Source organism: Amblyraja radiata, chromosome 5 (genome assembly GCF_010909765.2).
Source record: "Amblyraja radiata isolate CabotCenter1 chromosome 5, sAmbRad1.1.pri, whole genome shotgun sequence".
Lineage (NCBI taxonomy): Eukaryota > Metazoa > Chordata > Chondrichthyes > Rajiformes > Rajidae > Amblyraja > Amblyraja radiata.
This window is the reverse complement of record NC_045960.1, coordinates 70,341,527-70,355,192: the sequence shown is the minus strand read 5'-3', so window position 1 is coordinate 70,355,192 and position 13,666 is coordinate 70,341,527. Positions and strand designations below refer to the sequence as shown.

Here is a 13,666-nt window from a genome sequence, read left to right as displayed (position 1 = left end):
CGCACCTACTCACCAATCCAATGATGACTGATCTAGCTTTGCCTCTCAGTCCCATTCTCTTGCCTTATCCCAGTAACCTTTGACACCCTTAAAATCCACACAAGGGGTAGTAATATCATGAGTAATTAAATTTTGTTTTTAATGAGTATTGTTTTCATAACATAACAAAACAGAAAATGCTGGAAACACTCAGCAGGTCAGGCGGTATCTGGGGAAAGAGAAACAGGTGAATGTCTCAGGAAAGGGACCCTATCTCAGTAATAGTGAGAACACAAAAGACACAAAATGCTGGAGTAACTTTGTGGGTCAGGCAGCATCTTTGGAGAAAAGGAATGGGTGACGTTTCCGGTAGAGACCATACCAGACTTTCACCAGACTGAGAGTCAGGGAGGGGGACACTAGAGGTATGAGAAGGTGCAGAACGATGACTCAGGAAAGGTGGAGTCCACAATGGGCCATTGTTGGTTGGGGACGTGGTGATAATGAGGGAATACAAATGGTGAAATTAGCAAGATAACTGGGGACGGTGAGAGACAGAAAGCAAGGGTTACTTGAAGTTAGAGAAATCAATATTCCTGCTGCTGGTTTATGAAATATGAGGAGCTGTTCCTCCAATTTCTGTATGGTCTTACTCTGACAGTGGAGAACACGTTAGTTTTAAATTGCTGAAAAGGGTGGAGGAGAAAGGGTGGAAGGAATCTGTGTGTAGGAAAGAACTGCAGATGCTGGTTTAAATCGAAGGTAGACACAAAATGCTGGAGTAACTCAGCTGGACAGGCAGCATCTCTGGAGCGAAGGAATGGGTGGCATTTCGAGTGGAGACCCTTCTTCAGTTACTCCAGCATTTAGTGACTACCTTAGAGGGAATCTCTGATGGGCACAGTCACTTTTACTAAATGACTGTAGACAAAAGTGCTGGAGAAACTCAGCGGGTGCGGCAGCATCTATGGAGCGGAGGAAATAGGCAACGTTTCGGGCCGAAACCCTTCTTCAGACTAAATGACTTCCGCGCCACACCCAAACCCCTCGGCCCGTCCGCCCACTGCTAGCCCATGACGTGCAGTGACGAAGGGAAAATGAATGTGTGTTGCGTCACCGGACGGGTCCCGCCCCTGCTGTCACGTCATCGGGAAGGTCCCGCCCCTGCCGTCACGCCATTGGTCGGCTGGCGCGGGTGCCCTTGGCCGCGCCTGGATTGGAGGAGCGGGCTGTCAGTCGGGTGACATGTGCGTGACCCCGGGGGTCAGGCGGCAGAGACGGTCGGTCGGTCAGTGGAGGAGCGAGTGAACGCGGAGATGTCTCTGAAAACGACCGGAGGTCGCTTCTACAGCACCCGATGCTGCGTCTTCTGCCATGTCCGCACCGGCACCATCGTCCTCGGAGCCTGGTACATGGTGAGTGCACGGCGGCGGCGGCGGCGACGGTGGGCGGGCGGGCGGGTTGATGAACGGCCGCCTGGGCTCGGGTGGAGCCGCGGGCCGCGGATCCGGGCTGGGGAGGCGGACCGGTTCCGGGTGCTTAGACTCGGGGGGTGATGTATCGGTTGTGTCTGCTTGCACTATTATTGTTTGTTTTATGTGAATCTGAACTTATTTTTCTCGTTTATTATAATGTTTACAGTGTACAATGTTTACATATTGTGTTGTGCTGCTCCAAGTAGGAATTTAATTGTTCTATCTGGAACATATGACTCTTGGTGCTTCCCCCGTGGACCGGTCCAATACTGTCGCTTCCGCTCCTCCTTCGCCTCACTCCATCCTTTCTCCGCGGATTTGGGAACGGATCAAACCTTCGTTTCTAGCCTATCGCCCATCCCCTTTACTTGAGAGATGGCTTAATGAGTCTGTCGTTTTAATGGAATGTTCCTTATCTGGGGGAATAAATTCATATGGTCATAGGAGCAGAAGTAGGCCATTTGGCCCATCGAGTCAACTGCGCCATTCAATCATAGCTGATCTATCTTTCCACCCCAACCACATTCTCCTGCCTTCTTCCCATAACCCTTGATGACCAAAATTGTTTGAGTATGTCTACGTTTTTTGGATAAATGAAAATCTGACACTCGTAATGACCTGAGAATCAGTTCTCAGATTACACCAGAGACTTTTCCTATATTCCCCAAGAGTTGAACGCTTCCCTTATTTTGAGACAAAGCTTCTGACGCTGCTCCTATTTATGATTGTTCTAATTGTGAATTTTGGCAGTTGTACTTGAACTAACTAGCATTTGGGTTCTCTACTACTGTATCTGCTGCAGTAAATGAAAGTTGTTGAATTCATTTTTAAACCTAAGTAAAAGTTCTAGTTTAATCAAAGAGACCCCCCTGATAAAGTTCCCTATTTACAATGGGTTGGGTAACAACACACAATGGGTTAGGTAAACCAACTCAAGCTTTACTGAATCATCAGCCGGCGAAAGTGTCGGGGATATCCCAGTCAAGTAAGGAACAGACACTTGATTTCCCCGCGCCACCAGTTCTCTGAACAAAGACTCACAGGCTGTTTTTATACTGTACATGCCATGTGGACACATTCCAAAGACTGTCATGGTCACAAGATGCAGCCAATATGTGTGTTTTTACAATACTGGGTACAATAAGTGTGACATCATACATAAAACTGAAGTTCACAACTAAATTATTTCAACATGATTCAGATTAATCAAAAACCCTTACAGCAACAGTACATGACAGGGAGAGGTAGTTCATGAAGTTTAAGAAAATTTGATTAATGAACAAAATTCCTTGTACCTATGTGTTTTTTTACACTTTATGTTTGGTGTCCACTTTCAATCTACATATAGATTGGGTGAATCAAATTGGCAGGGGTGCTGAGGAAGAGGATTTCTTGGAATGTATGCGGGATAGTTATCTAAATCAACATGTAGAGGAACCAACGAGAGAGCAGGCTATTTTAGACTGGGTATTGAGTAATGCGGAAGGGTTAGTTAGCAGTCTTGTTGTACGTGCCCCCTTGGGCAAGAGTGACCATAATATGGTTGAGTTCTTCATTAGGATGGAGAGTGACATTGTTAATTCAGAAACAATGGTTCTGAACTTAAAGAAAGGTAACTTTGAGGGTATGAGACGTGAATTGGCCAAGATTGACTGGCAATTAATTCTAAAAGGGTTGACGGTGGATATGCAATGGAAGACATTTAAAGACTGCATGGATGAACTACAAAAATTGTTCATCCCAGTTTGGCAAAAGAATAAATCAGGGAAGGTAGTACATCCGTGGATAAAAAGGGAAATCAGGGATAGTATCAAAGCGAAGGATGATGCGTACAAATTAGCCAGAAAAAGCAGCAGGACTGGGAGAAATTCAGAGACCAGCAGAGGAGGACAAAGGGCTTAATTAGGAAAGGAAAAATAGATTATGAAAGAAAACTGGCAGGGAACATAAAAACTGACTGCAAAAGTTTTTATAGATATGTGAAAAGAAAGAGATTAGTTAAAACAAATGTAGGTCCCTTGCAGTCAGAAACAGGTGAGTTGATCATGGGGAACAAGGATATGGCGGACCAATTGAATAACTACTTTGGTTCCGTCTTCACTAAGGAAGACATAAATAATCTGCCGGAAATAGCAGGGAACCGCAGGTCAAAGGAGTTGGAGGAATTGAGTGAAATCCAGGTTAGCCGGGAAGTGGTGTTGGGTAAATTGAATGGATTAAAGGCCGATAAATCTCCAGGGCCAGATAGGCTGCATCCCAGAGTACTTAAGGAAGTAGCTCCAGAAATAGTGGATGCATTAGTAATAATCTTTCAAAACTCTTTAGATTCTGAAGTAGTTCCTGAGGATTGGCGGGTAGCAAACGTAACCCCACTTTTTAAGAAGGGACGGAGAGAGAAAACGGGGAATTACAGACCAGTTAGTCTAACATCGGTATTGGGGAAACTACTAGAGTCAGTTATTAAAGATGGGATAGCAGCACATTTGGAAAGTGGTGAAATCATTGGACAAAGTCAGCATGGATTTACAAAAGGTAAATCATGTCTGACGAATCTTATAGAATTTTTCGAGGATGTAACTAGTAGCGTGGATAGGGGAGAACCAGTGGATGTGGTGTATCTGGACTTCCAGAAGGCTTTCGACAAGATCCCACATAAGAGATTAGTATACAAACTTAAAGCACATGGCATTGGTGGTTCAGTATTGATGTGGATAGAGAACAGGCTGGCAAACAGGAAGCAAAGAGTAGGAGTAAACGGGTCCTTTTCACAATGGCAGGCAGTGACTAGTGGGGTACCGCAAGGCTCAGTGCTGGGACCCCAGCTATTTACAATATATATTAATGATCTGGATGAGGGAATTGAAGGCAATATCTCCAAGTTTGCGGATGACACTAAGCTGGGGGGCAGTGTTAGCTGTGAGGAGGATGCTAGGAGACTGCAAGGTGACTCGGATAGGCTGGGTGAGTGGGCAAATGTTTGGCAGATGCAGTATAATGTGGATAAATGTGAGGTTATCCATTTTGGTGGCAAAAACAGGAAAGCAGACTATTATCTAAATGGTGGCCGACTAGGAAAAGGGGAGATGCAGCGAGACCTGGGTGTCATGGTACACCAGTCATTGAAAGTAGGCATGCAGGTGCAGCAGGCAGTGAAGAAAGCGAATGGTATGTTAGCTTTCATATCAAAAGGATTTGAGCATAGGAGCAGGGACGTTCTACTGCAGTTGTACAGGGTGTTGGTGAGACCACACCTGGAGTATTGCGTACAGTTTTGGTCTCCAAATCTGAGGAAGGACATTATTGCCATAGAGGGAGTGCAGAGAAGGTTCACCAGACTGATTCCTGGGATGTCAGGACTGTTATGAAGAAAGACTGGATAGACTTGGTTTATACTCTCTAGAATTTAGGAGATTGAGAGGGGATCTTATAGAAACTTATAAAATTCTTAAGGGGTTGGACAGGCTAGATGCAGGAAGATTGCTCCCGATGTTGGGGAAGTCCAGGACAAGGGGTCACAGCTTAAGGATAAGGGGGAAATCCTTTAAAACCGAGATGAGAAGAACTTTTTTCACACAGAGAGGTGAATCTCTGGAACTCTCTACCACAGAGGGTAGTCGAGGCCAGTTCATTGGCTATATTTAAGAGGGAGTTAGATGTGGCACTTGTGGCTAAGGGGATCAGAGGGTATGGAGAGAAGGCAGGTACGGGATACTGAGTTGGATGATCAGCCATGATCATATTGAATGGCGGTGCAGGCTCGAAGGGCAGAATGGCCTACTCCTGCACCTAATTTCTATGTTTCTATAACAACCGTTACATGAAATTTAGAAAGTCTTCTTAAGCATGACAGCTGATTTCTTCACTTTTGCTGTTTTTCAACATACAAATGTACTTTCTTGCTATAAACATGGAGTATGTGAGCAAATGAGCAATATTCGTGTTATCTACTGAAACGTGCATTACGCGCGTCACACAGTGTCCAAGGGTGGGCACCAAAATGAAAGTGTCTCCTGTTTCTTCCAGTATTTCTTTTTTCTAATTTTTCTCATGTTTTGAATAAACTTTATGGAAGTAATTGTCCATAAATAATAAGAGACTGCAAGTACATAATTTGATGGAAATATAGCTACTATCGGGTTGCGCCATCAAGTGTGGCAGCCTCGCCAGCAGTTGTATTTCCTTTCACCCTTTTTTGTTATTTTTAGTATGTCACAGTTTGTTTTAAAGGTTTCTTAGTCTTTTTTATGTGGAGGGGGGAATAGGGGAAAACCGTTTCCAGTCACTGACCTGGACGGAGATGCGTCTTTTCTCTGAGTCACATCTTCGCCACCCCCTCATGGCCTACGAACTAGATTGGCGAGGCCTTTCCTGCCGGAGACCGGCCAGAACTTCAGCAGATGCCCAGCACTGAATTCCATCGCGGAGCGGGACGATGCCTTACCGGGGATCGCCTGTGTTGAAGCTCCAGAGTGTTGGGCCTGCTGATTAAGACCGTGGAGCTGCGATTGTGGAGCTGCTAGCCGTGGGCGGCGTGACTTTAACATCGCGGAGTCCTGGGATCTTTTGCCGAGGGTCGCCAGTGTTGAATCTCCGCCTAGCTCGGTCTGTGGACTACGGGAGCCGCAGTATACGGTTGGAAGCGGCCGATTCGGAAACTCCAAGCCGCTGGGTGTGTTCTTCCGTTCCGACGCTGGAACTCTGATGATCCCAGCGAGAGGGCCTGAACATCGGGCCGTCCTTAGCGGCGACTGCAGAGGGCTCAAAGGCCCCGAGCACGGGTGAACAAAGAGGAAGATGACTGAACTTTATTGTCTTCCCTCACAGTGGGAAACGTTGATTCCGCTGTGTAGGGATGTTCATGTTAAATTCTATCGAGTATTGTGTTTTTATTCGTATGGCTGTATGGTAACTCAAATCTCACTGTACCGATTGGTGCATGTGACAATAAATGTAACTTGAACTACTGCAAAATGGTGGTGTTACTCGTGCGATGGTGGACACTAAAAATATTCACTAATTTTGGCATGCAGCAGCTTTTGCAGAATTGTGATATTAATGTTACTTTCTTCTCATAATTTCATTATCTATTGAGTTCTTCAAACTAGAAAATGTTCAATCTTCTTGGGAAGTTCTTTGGTCTTAATTTACCATTGTGGTGTAGCGATGGTTACTCTAAAACAGGGTGGACACCGAGTAACCACTGTTACACTCTGAAATATGGCCATTCAGAGCACAGCCAAATTCATCAAAAGTTTTGCTTATTACTGTGAAACATGCTTCTCTGCAAAGCAACAAACTTGAAAATGATTTGAATTATAATGAAATTAATGCAGAAGTTGCCTCTTTATTTCATTGTGTCAAAGCATGTCACATTTTTGTAGTCCAAAAAATTGATATTTTTGAGATATAAACTGGTTGCATCAGGGAATTAATTTATTTCCTAACTTGATTTTACCTCTACTATCTCTTGCATACTTGAGTAGCAATCGCTGGAAAAAAATTATACCATACTACTTGCAACAGTGGAGATATGACATTTTTAATGTTCCGTGCTAAAATCTCCAGTATTGTAAAAATACACATATACATCACTCCAGGACAAGTCTGAGCTTGTCTCTTATCAGTTGGCACCTTCAGGGCAAGACTGTTCAAAGGCATCTAAAGGGCCTATCTCACTTGGTAATTTTTTCGGCGACTGCGGCATCATTGACTGACGTATCATGTCACCGAAAAATACGCAGCGTGATGACGTGTGACGTGTGCCGTTTTTTCAAGTGTCGCAACCACTTTTTTGGTGTCACTGTATTTTGAAATAATCAAAATCTTTTGGCGACACTGATATGACGCCGGCAAAATCGCCAAGTGGGACAGGCCCTTTATCAGTTGGTACTTCCAGGACCAGACATTTCAAAGGCATTAGTCATTGTCTCAATACACATCAGTGTTTGGAGTACCTTCAGGACAAGACATTCCAAAGGCATTAGTCATGGTGCCAATATACAGCAGTCCAGGGCAAAAGTGTTTTTATAGTCTATAGTGTCACGTTTCCACTTCACCCCTATTGACATGTTTTTTCAAACTTTTTCTTGTGTTTGATTTTTTAATCCTGATTTGGAAAGTGCATTCTGTACAGATCATGTGCATGAAAGAAACAGGGCCCGATGTGGGTAATTTGGTCCATTGTTCTTACTGCTTCATTTGGTAAAATTATGGATGATGTTTTTTGTCTGCCCTTTTCCTGCACTAAACTGGGAATGTTGCAGTTCCTTCTTGAACATACTTAGCAACTAAGTGACCACAACCCCCTGTTGGGAAGGGAATTTAAATGATCAGCTCCCTTGTGATTGAAGATTTATTCTTGTCTGTTTTGAGACTAACCCCTGATTATGGATTATCCTTCCGGGAGAAATATCCAGTTCCAGAAGGAACTGCAGATGCTGGTTTATACCAAAGAAAGACATAAAATGGTGGAGTAACTCAGTGGGGCAGGCAACATCTCTGTAGAGAAGGAATGGGTGACATTTTGGGTCTGAAGAGGGGTCACTACCTGAAACGTCACTATTCCTTTCCAGAGATGCTGCCTGTCCCGCTGAGTTGCTTTAAAATTTTGTGTCTAACCTCAGGAGAAATATCCATTTTGGATACTTTTCAACCTGATTACTACTATCTTCTAAACCCAAGAGAATTATAGGGCCCAGTCTGCTTAAACTCTTTTATATAACAAATTTGCTATCCCACTAACCAAGTTGAACCTTGCATGAACTCTGAATTGTGAGTACCTCCATCCTGTCTTTTGCTCTAGTCCTCTACACTGTATTTCAGAATTAGTCTTGCAGAATTTCAGAATCATAGTTCACTATAATTTAAGCAATACATCACTATTTATGTTCAAAAATCCTCTTGCAATGAAGTCCAATATATTGTTACTTGTTTTAAACAGTAATCAGTTACTGATTAATGTGCTGGGTTTTTGAATACTTTTGATTTTCATTTTGTTGCGTTCCTTGTTGATAATTTGCAAAAACGTTGCCTGAAAAGATCTATCATTTGATTATTGGAGGACAGTTAAAGTCTGGTCAGAGGAAGCGGACTTCACACTTCAGCAGTGTTTTGGAAACACTGACTGGAAGGCGTTTGCAGCCCAGGCCACCCTTGACTCCCACACGGACATTGATTCCTACACATCCTCTGTTCTGGACTTTATAAACTCCACCATCAATAGTGTCACCTCCCTCAAACAGGTGACCATATTCCCGAATCAGAAGCCATGGATGAACAGCGAGGTCAGGCTACTGCTGAAAGCACGGGACACCGCTTTCAGGTCAGGCGATGCTCGAGCCTACAGTTCAGCCAGGGCTAACCTGAAGAGGGGCATCAAGAAGGCCAAGCACTGCCATAAGCTCAGGATTGAGGAGCACTTCAACAACAACTCCGACCCCCGACGCATGTGGCAAGGCATCCAGGCCATCACGGACTACAGACCCTCCAACACCACCCCCACATCCAGCGACGCCTCCTTCCTTGAGGAGCTTAACCACTTCTATGGCCGCTTCGACAGGGACAATCTAGAGACAGCCATCAAGGCTGTGCTACCTGCCGATCACCAACCCCTCACACTCACCCCCTACGACGTATTCGTGGCACTGAGTAGGACTAATGCACGTAAAGCTGCTGGCCCTGACGGCATCCCCGGGCGCGTGCTCAGGGCCTGTGCTGCGCAGCTGACAGACGTCTGGACTGACATCTTCAACCTGTCACTTGCCCAAGCAGTTGTCCCCACGTGCCTTAAATCCACCTCCATCGTGCCAGTGCCAAAACACTCCACTGCGGCAAGCCTCAACGACTTCCGCCCAGTTGCACTTACCCCCATCATCACCAAGTGCTTCGAGAGGCTGGTCCTGGCACACCTCAAAAGCTGCCTACCCCCCACACTGGATCCCTATCAGTTTGCCTACCGCAAGAACAGGAGTACGGAGGATGCCATCTCAACGGCACTTCACTCCGCCCTCTCCCACCTCGACAACAGAGACACTTACGTAAGAATGCTGTTCATCGATTACAGCTCAGCATTCAACACCATTATACCATCAAAACTGATCACCAAACTCGGTAACCTGGGCATCGACCCCTCCCTCTGCAACTGGATACTGGACTTTCTAACCAACAGACCCCAGTCTGTTAGGTTAGACAAGCACACCTCTTCAACCCTCACCCTGAACACCGGCGTTCCACAGGGCTGTGTGCTGAGCCCCCTCCTCTACTCCCTCTTCACCTATGACTGCACACCTGTACATGGTACTAACACCATCATCAAGTATGCAGATGATACAACGGTGATTGGCCTCATCAGCAACAACGATGAGTCGGCCTACAGGGAGGAGGTCCAGCACTTAGCAGCATGGTGCGCTGACAACAACCTGGCCCTTAACTCCAAGAAGACCAAGGAGCTCATTGTAGACTTCAGGAAGTCCAGGGGCGGCACGCACACCCCCATCCACATTAACGGGACGGAGGTGGAACGTGTTTCTAGCTTCAGGTTCCTGGGAGTCAACATCTCCGATGACCTCTCTTGGACCCACAATACCTCAACTCTGATCAAGAAGGCTCACCAGCGTCTCTTCTTCCTGAGGAGACTGAAGAAGGTCCATCTGTCTCCTCAGATCCTGGTGAACTTCTACCGCTGCACCATCGAGAGCATCCTTACCAACTGCATCACAGTATGGTATGGCAACTGCTCTGTCTCCGACCGGAAGGCATTGCAGAGGGTGGTGAAAATTGCCCAACGCATCACCGGTTCCTCGCTCCCCTCCATTGAGTCTGTCCAAAGCAAGCGTTATCTGCGGAGGGCGCTCAGCATCGCCAAGGACTGCTCTCACCCCAACCATGGACTGTTTACCCTCCTACCATCCGGGAGGCGCTACAGGTCTCTCCGTTGCCGAACCAGCAGGTCCAGGAACAGCTTCTTCCCGGCGGCTGTCACTCTACTCAACAACGTACCTCGGTGACTGCCAATCGCCCCCCCACCCCCCGGACACTTATTATCACTTATTATTATTTATTTAAATCATTTGCTATGTCGCTCTTCCAGGGAGATGCTAAATGCATTTCGTTGTCTCTGTACTGTACACTGACAATGACAATTAAAATTGAATCTGAAATCTGAATCTGAATCTGATCTGGATGACTTTGTAAACTTCTATTGATTAACCATCAAATCACCTATTCTCATTCTGGCAGCAACGCTTGGTTGTAATAAAGTAATTTCATCTTGGCTGGCTGGCAGCAAATTGTTTTGCTCTGTCATGCAATGCATAATTGGGCAACAGCTAATTGTGACTGTTGTGTAGGTGGAAATATATTTGTAGCTCAAACTGGAACGTCATACAACTTGGTGTTCTTGAAGGAATCCATGCGAAGAGCTTTTGAAATGTAAGCAATGAGTGGAATAAGCATAGTGCCCTCAAATGACATTAAATGAACTAGAAACTGTGGGTATCCAATAAGTGTGGGTTTATAAGCTGTATATAATTTATTTCATGTGTTTTTAAGCATCAACAATATCTCTGATAATGCTCTTGCGACATAATACACGTATTCTCTTCCATGTCAACATCTGTGTATGTTTTTTAGAGTCTTGCTTCTTGTAATACGACTCAAGTGTTTTATTGTCTTATGTCCCGAAACAGGACAATGAAATTCTTACTTGCAACAGCTCAAAAGGTATGTAAACATAGTACCCAGTAGGTACCATAATAAACAATAACAAGTTCAATAAATTTTAAAGTGTGTGATGCAAATCAAAAACAATGCCCAAAGTCCCTAGTGCAATCAAGGCAGTTTGTAGTTTGGAGTTTTGGTTGGAGTTCATTGTGTTCAATAGCTGATGGTTAGACAGACTAGATGCAGGAAGATTGTTCCCAATGTTGGAGAAGTCCAGAACAAGGGGTCACAGTTTAAGGATAAAGGGGAAATATTTTAGGACTGAGATGAGAAAAATATTTTTTACACAGAGAGTGATGAATCTCTGGAATTCTCTGCCACATAATGTAGTTGAGGCCAGTTCATTGGCTATATTTAAGAGGGAGTTAGATGTGGCCCTTGTGGCTAAAGGGATCAGGGGGTATGGAGAGAAAGTAGGTACAGGATACTGGGTTGGATGATCAGCCATGATCATATTGAATGGCGGTGCAGGCTCGAAGGGCCGAATGGCCTACTCCTGCACCTATTTTCTATGTCTATGTTTCTATGATAGTCAGGAAGAAGCTGTTCGCAATGAACTTGAACTTGGATGTTAGTTTTCAGGCTCCTGTTACTTTCCTGATGGCAGGAGTGAAATGAGAGAGTGGGGCCTGGATGATGCTGGTCACCTTTTTGAGGCAGTGCCCTCTATTGATCCCTTCGATGGTGGGGAGGTCATCCACCACATTTTGTAATCACCTTTGTTTCTGGGCGTTCAAGTTGGTGAACCAGGCCGTGATGCAACCAGTCAACATACACTCCACAGTATGCTTGTCAGGGCTCTCCTTAACTTTTTTTCTCTGTTTCCAGCTGGGCAACCTAGCTGTTTTTAGGTTGCCTAATGACAGTTTAGGTGGTCATTTAAGACGGCTTGCATGACGCGTGTGATAATGTGCTCGGACGAAGTGTGTAGTTACCAGTCAGAATTATGCTCAATGAAGCATTCACATATTATTTCTGCTTCAAATAAAGTCACAAACTAAACATATTCACCAATCAAGACATGATATATACCACAATGACATGCAGCAAAATTATAATACAATATCTCAACTATTTTTACACGTTGCAATGAATACAATTTCTATTATTTCTTTCCATTTCCAAACAAAAATGTGGTTGGATTATTCAGCGTATGATCAACCTCGGTGAGGCCAAGCGCAGGCTTAGCGATCGCTTCGTACAACACCACTCAGTTCGCAAAAAACAACCTGATCTCCCGGTTGCTCAGCACTTCAACTCCCTGTCCCATTCCGAATCCGACCTTTCTGTCCTGGGCCTCCACCATGGCCAGAGTGAGGCCCACTGTAAATTGGAGGAGCAGTGCCTCATATTTCACTTGGGCAGTTTACACCCCAGCGGTATGAAAATTGACTTCTCCAATTTCAAGTAGTCCCTACTTTCACCTCCCCTTCCCGGCTCTCCCTCAGCCCATTGCCTCCGCCTCTTCCTGTCTTCTTCCCACCCTTACATCAGTCTGAAGAAGGGTCTCAACTCAAAACGTCGCCCATTTCCTTCGCTCTATAGATGCTGCCTCACCAGCTGAGTTTCTCCAGCTTTTTTGTTTACCCATTCACTCATGTTCTGTTATCCCACTTTCCTCATCCACTCCCTACACATTAGGGGCTATTTTATAGAGACAAGTTAAGGGCAGATGGCGCGCAAAGTTTTTGTACATCCCAAAATCCTGGGGCACTGCGCGTCACTACCCACGTCACCACGCACCATGCACGCGTAATGCGTGCGTCGTGATGCGTAAATTATATTGCGTAAATGACGTGCAAATGACTGCCCAACTGGGACAGACCCGTTAACCTACAAAGCCAATGCATCTTGGGATGTGGGAGGAAACCCACACGCTTGCAGGGAGAATGTGCAAATTCAACACAGACAGCGCCCGAAGACAGGATCGAACACAGATCTCTGGCGTGTGAGGCAGCAAGTCGACCAGCTGTGCCACGTTATTTTGTTTTCCAACACACAAAAAAATTATACGCTGATAAATTTGGTTACTAAAAAAAATAAACTATCCATTTTCAGTCTTAAATCTCTAAATCACGCTATGTCCCCCTTTACAGCTACTGTATGTTTTAATTCAGTTCAAGACTATGGGGCAGTACATTGACAATAGATAATAGGTGCAGGAGTAGGCCATTCAGCCCTTCGAGCAAGCACTGCCATTCAATGTGATCATGGCTGATCATCCCCAATCAGTACCCCTTTCCTTCCTTCTCCCCATATCCCCTAACTCCGCTATTTTTAAAAGCCCTATCTAGCTCTCTCTTGAAAGCATCCAGAGGACCTGCCTCCGCCGCCCTCTGAGGCAGAGAATTCAACAGACTCACCAATCTCTGAGAAAAAGTGTTTCCTCGTCTCAGTTATAAATGGCTTACTCCTTATTCTTAAACTGTGGTCCCTGGTTCTGGACTCCCCCAACATCGGGAACATGTTTCCTGCCTCTAGCGTGTCCAAAC

General features: G+C 45.2%; 1 protein-coding gene across 1 annotated transcript in view; it reads left to right on the top strand.

Moving 5' to 3' along the window:
* The first annotated feature begins 1,201 nt into the window (after positions 1-1,201).
* Positions 1,202-13,666, top strand: part of laptm4a (lysosomal protein transmembrane 4 alpha) — a 31,929-nt gene continuing 19,464 nt past the window's right edge. The window contains exon 1 of the mRNA XM_033021508.1: positions 1,202-1,394. Within this exon, the coding sequence (XP_032877399.1) occupies positions 1,296-1,394 (99 nt within the window). The 5' untranslated portion in view covers positions 1,202-1,295. The remainder of the gene's footprint in view (positions 1,395-13,666) is intronic.